The 15,782-nt window shown below is 40.0% G+C and overlaps 1 protein-coding gene across 1 annotated transcript in view; it reads right to left on the minus strand.

Moving 5' to 3' along the window:
* The window catches only part of PLCH1 (phospholipase C eta 1), a 261,607-nt gene that overhangs the window by 23,100 nt on the left and 222,725 nt on the right, over window positions 1-15,782 (minus strand). Inside the window, exons 12-14 of the mRNA XM_053600541.1 lie at window positions 15,604-15,765; window positions 6,496-6,567; window positions 1,917-2,008 (exon numbers count right to left, since the gene is read on the minus strand). Coding sequence (XP_053456516.1) covers window positions 1,917-2,008; window positions 6,496-6,567; window positions 15,604-15,765 — 326 coding nt within the window. The remainder of the gene's footprint in view (window positions 1-1,916; window positions 2,009-6,495; window positions 6,568-15,603; window positions 15,766-15,782) is intronic.

Raw genomic sequence — 15,782 nt, forward strand, 5'->3', positions numbered from 1 at the left:
TACAGTGAGACTCTGTCTCTACAAAAAAAAAAAAAGAGTCAAACAGGGAAAACAATCCAAAGGTTCCTGAACTCAGGAATGAATAAATAAAATGAAGCATCTCCATAGAAGAGGCTATTATTTAGAATAAAAAGTAAAGAAGTACTGATAAACAGGACAACAGGAATGCATCTTGGAAACATTATACCAAGTTAAAAAAGCCACACAAAAAGTCCAAATAGTATATGATTCTATTTATACACAATGTGCAGGAAAGGCAAAACTATACAGACAAAAAGTAAGTTAGTGGTTGCCAGGGACTGAGTAAGTTGGAGTAATTGCTCCTGAATAAAGAGCTTTTCTTTGGGGGTGCGGGGGGAGTGCGGGGGTGATGTTCTGGAATTACACTATAGTGATTTATTTACTCAACAAAGATTTATTGAGCACCTATTGGAGATAAAATAGTGAAAAAATCATACAAATAGCCCTGCCCTAACGGTGCTTATATACAGGCAATTAAAAAAATGAGTACAAAATGCTCCAATAGTTCGTTTCGCCAAGATTCGCAAGAATGTAGACAGGAACGTAGGTATAAAAATCAATGGAAAAAAAAGGACACGTTTCTCTTTTTTAGGAAATTCTATAGCTACTGGTGAAAATCTGGTTGTGTGAAGGCTAATGATTATATACCAATGTGAAGCTATACCTAAAAATGAGAAGTAAAACTATAAGACGCTCCACGATACAGAGAAATTCAGCATAGAGTTATTTCTTTTTAGTTCTCATCCTGGAGATGGATTAAGATACTGAAGTCCCAAAAGGGCACCATGATAGACACATAGGCCCTGGTAGCTATTATTGGCAAATCTATAATTAACACAAGAGTGGCATGGAACAGAACTTCATGAGATGCCCGTAGCTGTAATAGCCCATCTGTACACATTATCAAGGCTTTCCCCAAACATTGTCCTTTCCCTGGCCATATGTTTCACAGTTAAGCCTTTCTCAAACTTATATTTGAGAACCCTTACAGCAGGGATCTCCCAAAATGTGGTCCTCCTTCTCCTTTACTCTTTACTGTGGTCTATTCAATTTTCTGTTCCCTAAGGGTAGGGACCACACACACCTCCTCTGCCTTTATTAATTAGTTACTATTTTATGTATATACATTCTGTTAGAGCGCAAATATAAAGTTTAATTGAACATTAAAGATTAATTCTACAGGGCCTCTATGTTTCCTATTTCATCTTTCAATAAGGCAAAGGTGCATGTGTATGCATCCATACCTATCAGTAATATAATTTACATTTTTCTGTAAGACTTATGGTATCAATAAATGGCCAAAAAGTCCTATCAATATAATAGGACATAATTTTAGAAAATATGGTGGGTTACTCATCACAGAAACTACTGGTAATAATAAAGAAAACAGTAGCTTATATTTTGGGGGCACTTATTTAATTGGGCCAGGGCTTATGGAGCAAATTGGTTTAATTCCTTTAATCCTTACAATGACCCTAAGGGATAGATGTTCATGAGGAGCTGACTTGTCCCGAGTTCAAGTTGGTGATTAGAGGAGAAAGAATTTGAGGTCTGCCTGATTTCATATCCCGGACATATGCTCAGTACCTATCTTCTCCTTTAGTCCCCTGCGATAGTCCTTGGGACTGGTTTGTGTGGCCCCCTCCCTCTTCTCTGAGGACGCCTTTTACTTGACAACTGCTACAGCCAGCATTGCAGAGGAGCTCGTTATGTGCCAGCCACAGTGCTAAGCTCCCTAGATAATCATCTCACATCCAATTCTTCAAATGTCCCACATGGCACTGAGGACTATATCTTGTGACCCAATCCTCTGGACAGGTACAAATAAAACAACCAAGCTGACAGAGGTGGAGGGACCCCAGGAGTCTGTGTAAGAAACTGAGATGCTTTCTTACCTGTACAGCTGGCCACCCTCTTTGCCAGGATTCTGCTGTGTATCCTCCTCATCGTCAGTACTATAAGATTTAGACCGTGATTTTGTAGTTTTCTGCCAGAAAAATCATAGTAAACTTAACAAACTCCCTGTAGGAGGTACATCTATAACATATAGAGAATGGATAGGGCTTTAAAAACACACATACGTATAAGTACAATAACTGGGGGGGGGGGGGGGATGACCAGCTTGCTTTACCATTTATAACAAGTACAGGGTCTGAATTCAAGAACTCATCCTCCAAAAAGTGGTACATACGTGATTGGTGAATATCACTACTGTCACCTTCTAAGTACTCCCCCTGGGAAGCTGTGCACTGACACCAGTGCCTAGATCACCCTTTAGAACAATTTTGGAACTCTTTTTGTGGAATGGCCATCAGAGTTGTCATTGTATTACCCTTGATGTCCTGAATGTCATCAAAATGTCTTTCTTTCAATATTTCCTTTAACTTCAGGTACAGAAAAAAGTCATTGGGAGCCATATCGGGTGAGTAGGGAGAGTGATCCAATACAGTTATTTGTTTTCTGGCTAAAGACTCCCTCACAGACAGTGCCATGTGAGCTGGTGCATTGCCATGATGCCAGAGCATGAGTAGTTAGCCAAGATTTTCCTATTTCTCTATCAATGTTTCTTTAGTCCGCTCTCCTCACAGTCAGCAGATGATTTTGATGGGCAATTCAATGAATTTTTGCCATGTTTTCATTGGTTCTGCTTTTTACTGCCACCCTGACCCCTCTTCATCAGCGACATTTTTCTCTCCCCTCAGAAAAATGTTCAATCTATTCATACACTGCTGTTTTCTTCACAGCATTGTTCTCATAAACTTGGACTAAATGTCAAAGATTTCACTTCCACTCTTGCCAAGTTTAACAAGAAATTGATGAATGTTTGTTGGTTACTCTGATTCAAGCTCTGACATTCTCTCTCGCAAGGACACAAAAACACAAAACAACAATTATGAACACCTCTTAGCAAAACACCAGCACACATCAATGTGAACACGGCTAAGAGAGACTGATATACCAAGGTTATGAAACCTTACCAAGTTGTTTGTACAGTGATGTCAATGTAAGGCCACAGTGGCAAGTTTGCAAACTTAGTTATCAGACCTTCAGGTGTCCAAGCCCATAATTATATTAAAATATTAATGCAAAACTGAGGGTTTCATGCTCAGAAACTGACTTCCATGCCACATAAAACTAAGGTATTAGAAAGAATTTATTAGTCATGAATTTGAAGAAGTCTACAAGGGGTAAGGTCAAAGTCACAGTATCTACTTAATGAGTATATGGGGGGGAAATGCCTTTTTGTAAAGTAAGGTCACTGTTGATTAATGGATTATAAAAGGTAGATTTTTATTTTTTAAAGACATGTAGTAGCTTAAAAAAACTAAAGAATAACTGACTGGGTGTGGAAGCTCACAACTATAATCCTAGCACTTTGGGAAGCTGAGGCAGGAGGAAAGCTTGAGCCCCCAGGAGTTCAAAATCAGCCTTAGTAAGAACTCACCTCTATAAAAAATAAAAAAAATTAGTCAGGTGCAGCGATGGGCACCTGTAGTTCCAGCTACTTGAAGGCTGAGGCAGAAGGATTGCTTGAACCCAGGAGGTGGAGAGTACAGTGAGCTATGATCACACCTGGACTACAGAGCAAGACTCTGTCTCAGAAAAAAAAAGAAAAAGGAATAACTACCATTTTTGCCTTTTATCAGTACATACTCAAATGACCATCTAAATCAAACGGCCATTTGAAGATTTTGACCCATTTTCGTTTTTAGCAGCAGAATAAAAATTGCTACCCACTGGGCACAGGCTGAAAAACCTCCAGAACTAAACTGATATCTTCCAGAAAGATTAACTGTTTGACACAAAACCTTTTTAGGATGATGTGGTTTCTTTCCCACCAATTCAGAGATAACCCTCAATGTTTAGGCATCACATAGTCTATACAAATGATGGGGAGAGTGGGCGGGGCCTGTGGCTCAGTGAGTAGGGCGCCAGCCCCATATACCAAGGGTGGTGGGTTTGAACCCAACCCCAGCCAAACTGCAACAAAAAAAATAGCTGGGCGTTGTGGCGGACACCTGTGGTCCCAGCTACTTGGGAGGCTGAGGCAAGAGAATCACCTAACCCAACAGCTGGAGGTTGCTGTTAGCTGTGATGCCCTGGCACTCTACTGAGGGCAACAAAGTGAGACTCTGTCTCTAAAAAAAAAGATGGGCAAAGACCACGCAAATAGTTGCAGAAAATCTTGCCAACAATAATACAGTTTGTGAAAGGAAAAATGAGACCCTTAGAATATTTTGGACATCTGGGAAAATGGCTTAGAAAGGGAAAGGGATTCTATCCCCGTATTACCATGGGACCAAGTCTCCTTCCAAATTTTCTCATACTCAACAACAACAAAAAAGAAAGCTACACTGTTGGCATAAACACACTCGACTCTTGACTGCACTAACAGTGAGGTGCCAGTTTGGTTTAAAACCTCCTAAGCTGCAATTTTGACCCTTCCCCTCATAGGATATTATTTATGCCTGAGAACCTCAGGACACATAGTGGGGGAGTCCTTCCTTCCAATGAGTTCACATTCCAGCTCACCCTTTCACCATGCTGGTAAGTTGGTTAACCTCTCTAACTTCCTAGTGTGTTTTTAAAAAGGGTATGGTGATAACATCTATTTCAAAGTACTGTTGTTATGATGATTAAATGAAATTGCATAGAAAGTCATTCTATAAGCTATAGAACATTAACTTTCAATTCAAAATACTGTCAATATTTATTAAAATAATCTACAAATAGTCTCATGGATAGCTATTATTCCTATGCCTTGAGGCATCATAAATTTGAATTTTATAGTAGATAAAATACTTCCTTAAAACATTTTCTTCAAAAAATAATTTTCATTTTAATGACAAGTTGTAATATAGAAATGAAATATACTCTAATTCCACATATGAGTTATACAATAAATTTATCCCTTTAAAATTCATTTTTATTATAAAATACAATAAGTGGAAATAAGAAATGAATCATCAATGACAGATAGCATTTAAAGAAATGATATAGTTTCTGCACATACAGTTCTGACACATAGTAGTCATCATAGCATATAATCCACTTTTTATCTTACTTTTTGCATTTAATGTTTTGCACGCCGAGCTCTTCAGAGTGATTTTCTTGTCCGTTATGCAGCTGAGTCATAGTATACTTAAGCAGTCTCTATAGGTGAACATTTTAGTTGTTTTCTTTTTTGTTATAACAACTAATTTGCCCAGCCTATTAATAAATTATCTCATTGACAGGCAGGGCGCCAATCAAACTGTTAATTCCAACAGTTTTCCTTAAAATAGAAACGGCTTTACAGAAACATCACACATTCACACATAATGTAAAGTTCATCATCTAATAACTGATTTCTCCTGTAACATTTTTTACCTTTTTTATTGAAATGTAACACACATTTTAAAAAGTACATCAACGATGACTTTTCACAAAGTGAAACCACCCAAGTGAGGCAATGAAATATTACTTGCCTCCCACCAAAGGCCTTCTCTTCCTCCCATTCAGTTACGACTTCCTCTCCAAAAATAATGACTATTCTGACTTCTACTCTAAAGTATCTTTTGTCTGGTTTTGAACTTCCTATAGATGACATCAAACTACATATAAATGGTATATGCTTTCTTGGGTCTGGCTTATTTTGTTCAACATCATGTTTATAAAGATGATATCACTGCATAGTTATAATTTTTTCACATTCATGGCTAAGTTCTGTGACTATCCTACAATTTTTATTCATTCTATTGTTGATGGATATTTAAACTGTTTTACTGTTTTCCTATTTGTATTGTACTTTTACTAATAATGCCACTGTAAATATTGTTGCTTCTGTCTTTTGACACATCCCCTAACAATGGAACTGTTAAGCTGTGAAGCGACAGCTACACAAACATACAGACCTATAAGAAGTTTATGAGAGAGTTCAAGTTGTTCAACATCCTCACTAACACTTGCTTATTGCTGTCTTTTTGGTGTGTATTGGATGTACATGGAATGTCTTGATCATTTTAATTTGTATTTCTCAGTTAACCAATAAGGGTGAGCCACTTTTCTTGATTAGCCATTTGGATACCTTTCGATATCTTGGTAAAGTGCCTGTTTAAGTCCTTTTTGCCCATTTTTTAAAAAATTAGGTTGCCTTTCTATTGACTTATAGGAGCCATTTATATATCCAGGATAGAACATATAATATATACTTATTATATATATTTAAAGTATTAAATACAGATTGGTTGTATATATTTATTATTGGATATGTATATTTAAAATATGCTTTCATAGTATGCAACTTGATTTTTGATACTTTTGATGAATAGAAGTTCTTAAATTTTAAAGAAGTTTACATATCAGTTTTCTCCTTTACTGGGGTCCTGTTTAAGACATCTTCAGTTATTGCTAAGTCATGATGATATTCTCCTGTTACCTTCCAAAATCATTACATTAATTAAATTATGCATATTTATTATTCTTAATTCATACCTTATGTTTTCCAAAGTTGGTCATGAGGGATCGCCCATGTGATTTCTTCCCACTTTCCTTCACATCTGGATTCTGAGTAAATAAAGGCATAATGTAACTTTTATCTTGGCTTTTGTTTTTTTCTTAGCTTTCTTTTTTTTTATTAAGTCATTTGTGCATAGATCATGCTTACATTTATGCCATTATGGGATTCAATGTGTTGATTATTTGTACAAATTGGAGTGCTTACATCCTACTAATTAACATAGCCTTCACCTTATTTACCCAATTACAGTGTTAAGACTTTTGTGTTCTACACCTGATAGATCCAACTTGTACTTGCAATATGCTCCATAGGTGTGGTCCCCCTATTAACCCTCCCTCTATGAACCCACCTCCCTCCCCCTCCCCTTCCCTCCTTCATCCTGGGTTATAGTTGTGATGCATCTTTCATGTGAAAGTGTGAGTGATTATAAATTGGTTTCATAGTAGTACTGAGTACATTGGATATTTTTTTTCCATTCCTGAGATACTTTACTAAGAAGAATATTTTCCAGCTCCATCCATGTAAACATAAAAGAAGTAAAGTCTCCATTTTTTTAATGCTGCATAGTATTCCATGGTATACATATACCATAATTTATCAATCCATTTATGGGTTGATGGGCACTTGGGCTTCTTCCAAAACTTGGCCATTGTTGTTTTTCTTAGCTTTCTTAGGAAAGGCAGGGCGACTTTCCTCTCTCTTCTGTTTGGCTCTGGGTGGGATGCAGGCAGGCCCTGCTCATTCCCTTCCTCTCCCCATCCCACTACCACAAAGCCGGCTGGGTTTGCCTCCAGAGAGGGCACACTGGCATGGAGAGGCCTAGGCGCCGACCAGGACACAGCAGCTGCCCACACCTTCACAGAGCTAGAGTCAAGGGCTCTCAGCAATGCCCAGCTGTGCCAGCCCTCATGGTACATGGCGCAGGAGGTGTTCTTTTGAAAATCCTCAGTGGGGATAAACCATTTTCAGTTAAGCAGAGATTTCATTTTGGAAAATGACCAAAAGTCATTAAGAGGCAATTCTGTTAAATAAAGAATTGATCACATTGACTGATGTTATTGGGATTTAAAAACATCAAAAACAAATAAAATCCAAGCATATCTACGAGGTAATAAGATTACCTCTGTTCATTTGCTTAAAGTAAGCCACAGCAAAGTTTATCTGTTCGTTGAAATAATTCCCTCTGTGGTGATCACTGGAAAGAGGTATTGTAAGCTCTAAATTTTTCCTCACGTGGGTTAATTTTCTCAGAGAGAGATCCTAGGCCAGCCCTCCCTGCTGGAGCCCAGGTCTCATTAGGGGACAGAAAAGCCACCTACCAAGAGGGCTTGAACTCTTACTCAATTATTATCCAAAAAAAATATGGTAGGTGGTTCATTGCTGATAAGATGGTATAAGGACAGACCAGCAGACTCCACCTGCCCGGGACTCCCGCAAAACAGAGAAGAAACAGAGATAAACGGGATGAATGAGGGGAACAAAACCACATAAAACCAGCAGACGGCCATAGACACTAATTAAAAAAGCAATTAGAGGTGGGGAGAGCATAGGAGGAATCCAATAAGTGGTTGGAGAAGCAGTTTAAGAACACCAGAGAGCAGCAGTGAGGGCTTTACAGGGTGGTGCTGGCTGCTGACTAGTTCACGTACCAGGCAACAGGGAACCAACAGGCACACTCATTGCCTTTGAAGATCTATTAAAGCCGATCAGTAATTGTCATAAACTCTGGAATTAAGAAGGTAGCTAGATGTGGTCTTAGAAATAACACTGCTAAGGTAGAAAACCCAGTTCTGCCCCCAGGTAGCTGTGTATCCTTCGGCAAGCCCCTTCCCTTGGTCTCAGGTTTTTTGTTTGTTTGTTTGTTTTTAATCTGGGAAATGGACCCATTCACCTGTGAGTCCTTTTCTACTTATAACACCCCAACTACTGGTAGGGAGACCATGTTATTTATTGTCTAAGACAGGAACATCTTAAGAATAAAATGGGGCCGTTTTACTGTACTTAGTAGGTGTCTAATATGCCCTAAGGATAATGCTAAGTGCATTACATAGATTTTCACTTAACATTTGAAACCACCCCTAGAGATAACTATAATTAAAATCTCAATTGTACAGAAAAGCTAAATTATAATGAAGTTACACAGTATGTCCAAGGTACAAAGCCAATTGTTGATTAAACAGAATTCTCTGGCTTCCTCTCCCTGCCCCCCACCCAGCTTCTTCCATCCCATGGCCTCTTCTTTATGTAGGACATAGATATATACAACCATCTACCCCCATCTTTGACCTCTCCACGAGCACTAGCACCACACCTTTCATTAAATTCATGGGTAAGACATTGTCCTAGAACTTGGGCAACAGAAAACAAGCAAAATGCCTACTCTGTCCTTACTGGGCTTGCAATCTAATGGCAGAGACATCAAAACATACCATCATACAACTACAGTGGGGAACACTCAGGGCGCTGCTGGTTGGCACAGGGAGGCCAGCTACCCAGACATGGAGGAGGATTAAGGAGCACAGCAAGGAGACTCAATGCAGGAGGTGAAACTGGAAGGCGAGGAGAGGTTTTCTGTGTGAAATGGGGAAGAGGGAGTGTGCTGTGGCCAGAAAACAAAAGAAACAGACAAACAAAAACCAGCAACCACAAAGACCAAATGGTAAGAGCACAGCACTTTCCAGGAAACGAAGACAGTGTCTCTGAGTGTACTAACAGCTACAGGCACTGGGTAGTCAGTCACCCCAGGTCCGGAACACGAAGGGAGAATCTCACGGGCTGTAATCTCTGAATCTGAGCTTAACCTTTCAAACTACACGGAGCCCTTGGATGGTTGAAAACTGAGCTGTCACAATCTGTCACCGTGGTAGTAGTGTGAATGAGAGACTGGAGGGGGCAGGGCAGCTGAGAGCTGAGACACGGGGCTGAGGTCTCCTTATGGTTATGCCACCCCCCAGCAGTTCAAGGTAAAGAAGTAGCAGATTTACAAACTCTTAAGAACGCGTTCCTGTAGCTACTGAGTTCTTCCAGCGCAAAGGACAATTTTATTATTTTTCTTCAGGCTCTCCAGGAAAAAGCATAAGTAAAACAGCGTCCTGCGCAGCTGACTGACAATCCAGGGAAGCAGAAGCTGGAGAGACATGCAGCCCTGAGCCACGCTCGGCACGCTCTCTGCTTTGGATCTGACCATACACACGTATCTGGCACAGACAGACTTGCCTCAGCAGTAACTCGCCTCTACTTGCCCACTGAACCAAAACCATATTCTAAAAATGCAGCAATGTGAAAAACCTTAACACTCTCCGGCCCAGTTTCTGAAAGTCCCGGGCTCCATTTATTTTATACTCATCTAATGCCTTCTTTCAGTCACCCAGATTTAAGGGAAAGTAAAAAGTAAGAAAAAAGAGAATAAATTTCGCTCTGCTACATCTCTGAAATGTAAACTTCCCTTACCATTTTACCCAATGGGGAAATTGTCTTAGGACCTTTTCACTGAATAGCAAAAAAGATGGGTTTAATGTGTTTCTTCTGAAACATCTATGACATGGGACCACCTTTCTAATTGGAAAGATCTAGGCGGAGGCAAAGACTTCTCAAAATGCCTAAGGGGAAGCGACTGGCCCAGACTAGCCAGTGAGAGTTTGCTGAGGATGAGAAGCTGAAGCAAGCCGGGCTGACTGCGATCTTACACGCACACGTGTGGTGGAAAATAAGTGACCAGAGGGGAGGAGGGTGAGAAGAGTATTACTGTTTATGAAAGTTTTAAAGAAAGTCTGAAATTATGTATGATAAACTGTAAGGCAGGGGTGTCCAACCTGTTGCCTTCTCTGGCCCACATCAGAAAAAGAATTGTTGTCTTGGGCCCTACAGAAACACTAATGGAAGCTGGTGAGAAAAAAAAAGTCCAGATAATCAAAAATGCGCTCACACGATAATCCTAATTATGCAGCCCGTTCAGACAGTTTTTTAAAAATCGTCAAGCAGTTCCCAAGTTTGTAATCACTAATAGAAAAAATGTGCATAAATGTGTACTAAAACATCCTTTTTGATATTTTTATTATAAAAGTGTAAGAAAGGTAGGCAATATAAAGCAAGTGGGATGTTTAGAAACTAATGTATCAATATCTGGTTCGATAGAAGTAGTTGCACTTTTCAGTGATTTCTCAAGGTGTTCATCGATATTTGGATTCTAATTTATCTCTTAATGTGCCTCATTCTTTAGTTGTTGGCAAATGTAGGTGCTGCCAAAAAGCAATGACGTGAATAAAGTATGATTGGGAAGTAAGGGATACTTGTCTGTGGGAAGATAAGACCTATGAAAGTTCAGTAAAGAGACACAATCAAATTTTTCTTTAAGATGAATGTCAGAGTGCAGCTCGGTGCATTCCATTTGAAAATTGGCAACTAACATATCTATGTCATCTGAAAGTGAAGTTGTAAATGCACCATAATATTGATTATTTTCTCATAAATCTTGAAATCTACTTGCAAATTCTTATATCAAATTGAAAAGCAAGGCTGCTGATTGTTTGCTGTTCACAGGACTGTGTGTGTAGCCAACATGTCAAAAATGCATAAAATTGCTTGCCTTAGTTTGAGTTTGCCATAACTTCAGTTTTATTTGAAATGCTATTTTGGTTTGAAATATTGCATTTGATAGGTTGGTTTTCACCTTGAAGATGCCTGTTTAACTCATTTAAATGAGTGTTTAAATCTGCTAAAAATGCTAAATCTATAAGCCAGTTTCCATCACCAAGTTCTGGTACAAATTTGGTTTTTGATACCATAAATGACTTGATAACATGTCGCAAATCACAAAATCTTTTCAAAATTTGGCATCTTAATTCCAAAAAGCAAATGATATTGCCGTAGTCAGCATCAATACTTTTAAGGAATTCCTGGAATTGGCAACAATTCAATCCCTTGGATCTTACAAATTCAGTCTTGATGATGATTTGCACAATGTTGTCCATTTTTAAAGTTTTTGTGCATACATTTTCTTGATGGACTATTCTGTAGACTTCATCAAACATGAATTTTGGGTGGCAATTGCATTATCTTCTCTTAATTTTAAAAGTCCCTCTCTTTTACCTACCATCACTTGGGCAGCATCAGTAACTATACCAGATATGTTGATAATGAACCAAGAAAATCGCTTTAACATATATTTATTGCTTTGTATAAATCTCTTGATTTTAATGAGAGATTGTTGCTTGTCTTTTAATGAGACAAATCTCTTGTCTTTTAATGGCACTAAAGAAGGCATTTCTTCAGTGACACTATATTTATCATCAGTATGTCTAATAAAAATGACAAGTTGAGCTATATTTGTAGCATCAGTGCTATCATCCATTGCCAAAGCATGAAATTTAAAATTAGCAGTTTTAGGCGCCACCCACAGCACAGTGGTTAGGGCACCGGCCACATGTACCGAGGCTGGTGGGTTCGAACCTGGCCAGGGCCTGCTAAACAATGACAACTGCAACCAAAAAATAGCCAGGCGTTGTGGCGGCACCTGTAGTCCCAGCTACTTGGGAGGCTGAGGCAAGAGAATCACTTAAGTCCAAGGGTTTGAGGTTGCTGTGAGCTGCGATGCCACAGCACTCTACCAGGGTGACACAGTGAGACTATGTCTCAAAAAAAAATTAGCAGTTTTACACTCCAAACTTTTTTTTTTTTTTTTGAGACACAGTCTCACTCTGCTGCCCAGGCTAGAATGCCATGGCATCAGGTAGTTCTCAGCAACCTCAAACTCCTGGATTCAAGTAGTCCTCCTGTCTCAGCTTCCCAAGCAGCTGGGAATACAGGTGCCTCTAGGATGCCTGGCTAATTTTATTTTTTTTAGTAGAGATAGGGGCTCACTTTGCTCAGGCTGATCTTGAACTCCTAAGCTTAAAGGATCCTCCTGCCTCAGCCTCCCAGAGAGATGCTAGGATTACAGAAGGCATGAGCCACTGTTTCTTCAATTCACTTGGCTATAGTCTGGTGAGACAAACTGATTTTAGAAACATTCCCCTTTTTTTCAGAGCAAATTATATCTGCCGTGCTTTCCATACATTGTTTAAATTAATAAACAGTAAATGGTCTTGATTCTTTTTTTTTTGCCACATAACTAGCTTTTACAATGGAACCCATCAAAGTTGTAAAAAACATTTTGTTGAGAAGACAAACTTTTTTTGAGTTCTACTATTTTGTCCTTATGGCACAATCCTTCATAGGCATCAAACTTGGCAGCATGTTTTTGCATATAATACCTTTTCAAATTATAGTCTTTGAAAATTTGCACAAATTCCCTACAAATTAAGCAGAGTGGCTTACTAATTGCCTCAACAGAAGAGTGTTTATCTGTCTACTTTTCACTGAATAATGTTCCTTCATAATTTTTCTTTCTGGGGGTTCTGTTTTCTTTTGAGATATTGTAGAAACCACGTAGTGATTAAAAAATAATAATAGATAAGGGATTGTATTTATTTTTATCATAAAAATTAATTGACAGGAAACAGAAAGCAAGGTTTGGACCTTCCAAATCTCAGCTGCCAATGCAGGGGGAAGTGGGGGGCCAATTGTAGAATGTGGTGGGTGATGTGCGAGGTGCTGTTGAGGTGTGCAAGACCCTTAATAATCAAAGGAGAACATTTGCCTGACGTCTAAGTAACATTAAATGCCCAATGTTGCAAATGGTAGGTTGAATTATTGATAATCACTGCCTTGCCGAGTCACCACAAGCACATGTAAAGTCTGATGGTGTCAGTCTGACCGTCTGCACTTGTAAGATAACACACTGGAAGCCACACACTGCCGTAAAACCGAAGCCGTGCATGTGTACAAATAGCAATGGCTGACGTACGGTCATTTTACACGACATTCAATATGACATTATCGTCTACCAGGTTCACTCTGGAGAATCACTCAAATGAGTTCCATCAAAAATCACACACACACAAAAATCTTCAATGTTTTAATTAAGTTCATGATTTTGTGTTGAGCCACATTCACAGCCATCCTGGGCCGCGTGTGACCCACAGGCCATGGGGTGGACACCCCACTGTAAGGGCAGTAATGGTGCAATCGCCCTTCAGTCGCCTCCCTAGACTCCCTCTGTTCTTCTAGCATGCAGCTGGAAAGCTGACCTTAGCACCAGTTCCAGGGTAAATTATCATGGGCATTAGCAATTCTGTGTCCTGGACCAGCTATTGCTTTCGGAAGAACAGTTACCAAAGGCCACAGTGATTAGCTTAGGGTCAGGCACATGAGCTAAGCTGTCCAATCAGAGCTAAGCACGATCTCTGGCTTGCTGGGTGGGGTAGATAGGCTGTCTCCCTCTCCCTGGATATGAACCAAGAAACATGGCTCAAGGGCCAGTTGACAGACACCCTGCAACCCCTGGAGAAAGAAGAACTAGACATGGGATGATACTAACAGCACAGGAGAGCAAAAAGATAGGGCTCTGAGGACACCAGTATGCCCCTGAAGGCCACCCTGTAAATGAGCTTGCCACTTACCAAATTCAACATCTTTCTCCATCATTTATTCAATTTTGAATTAGGTTTTCTATGTTTGGAAACAAAATAAACCTGACAAACAGCCCATAATCCTAGACTTTTTATAGGATCTGGAAGGCTAATCAATGCTAAGTGGTTACTTGGATCCAAGGGTGGTCACCCCCATGTGTTCTTTCCCTCTAAGGAATGTGGATCCCTGAAAGACACGTGGTAGTGGCAGGAAAATCTGTCATTAGCTGAGCCAGCAGCCATGTGCTTCTCCCCTAGACCAGACTACATGTCCTCACTGCCCAACAACGGGAACATCACTCAACCCACTATCCCACTTCCCTGCCTGTTTATGATATTTTCATTAAGAAGCAGAGTTAGAAATCTCAGCCAGTGCCCAAACCATTCATTCATTCATTCATTCATTGGTTCAACCAAAACTATTTATAGAGCTCTTACTAAGTCCCAGTCATTATACAAACCAGGAAAACAATAGCTTTCAAGACAGACATGGTTCTGCCTTCATGGAATCTATAGTCTAGTTGGAAAACAGACATTGAACAAATAATTGCAACATATTTTTAAAAACTTTATGAATGGAGAAGATATAACAGGCTACTACAGACAACATAAAGGGGATTGCTAACCTAATCTGGGGGTGAAGGCAGGACTCATTCAGGACTCCCATGAAATCTAGAATGTAAAAGACCAGGTAGCAGTTAGCTAGAAAAGATAGCAGAATGGGTTGTTGCCAGCAGAGGAAATGGAATGTGGGGGCGGCGCCTGTGGCTCAAGGAGTAGGGCGCAGGTCCCACATGCCGGAGGTGGCGGGTTCAAACCCAGCCCCAGCTAAAAAGCCAAAAAAAAAAAAAAAGAAATGGAAGGTGGGGATTGGAGCCACTCAAGGACCTGGTGCCTGGTGAGACACCATGGAAGGCATGGGACAGGGAAACAAATGGGAAATCTAAGACTGAAGAATGCAATGATGCAGGTCCTGGAAAGTTTGGTTAAAGAGTTGGCAATTTATTCCAAGCATAATTGAGTCACTGAAGAATTGTAAACAGAGAGTGACATGATTAGATATGCATCTTTTAAAAATTGTACTGATTGCAGAGTGGAGATGAGACTGAAGGGGGATGAGAGATGTCTAGGTGAGAGTTGAGCTTAGTCTAGATGAGGACACAGTCATGAAGAGGAGCACCAGACCCAGGAGGTGGCTTGGTCTGGAAGAGAACACAGCCATGGAGAGGAGCAACAGACCCAGGAGGTGCGCAGAGGCCGCCTGGACAAGGAGGGTAGGAGGGAGAGGACATGGCGGGCTGACATTTCTTCCCTCATATGAGCATTGGGAAGATGAGTCTGCAGACACTAGGCCTTATCCCAGAGGTCCCAGGAAAACAGTAGTTGAGTCATTATTTCCACCCGCACTCCCACCCATCCACCATATCATTTTGCAATAGGAGATTTTCATTTCTCCAGCCATGTGAGGATAGAGACAGAAGAAACTGGAGAAGCATTTCACAAATGACAAATGATTAGAGACAAAGTATGTGGTGCTTTCTTTTCCAACAGACAAACATAAAGAGAACCATATACCTGTTTCAGGTGCGCATTTAACCCTTCATGCGTCGCCTTCAGTAGGGCCCTCACGGTGAAACTATCAGGATCTTCTTTATCTCGAATTTGAGATTCTCTTAACAGTGACTCCAGTTTCTTCCTTATGAAAGATTCTACCTGATGTTCAGTGGTCCCGTTGTTCTGTGAAGAATTAAGTA

The sequence above is a fragment of the Nycticebus coucang genome, chromosome 8, assembly GCF_027406575.1.
Source record: "Nycticebus coucang isolate mNycCou1 chromosome 8, mNycCou1.pri, whole genome shotgun sequence".
NCBI classification, from domain to species: domain Eukaryota; kingdom Metazoa; phylum Chordata; class Mammalia; order Primates; family Lorisidae; genus Nycticebus; species Nycticebus coucang.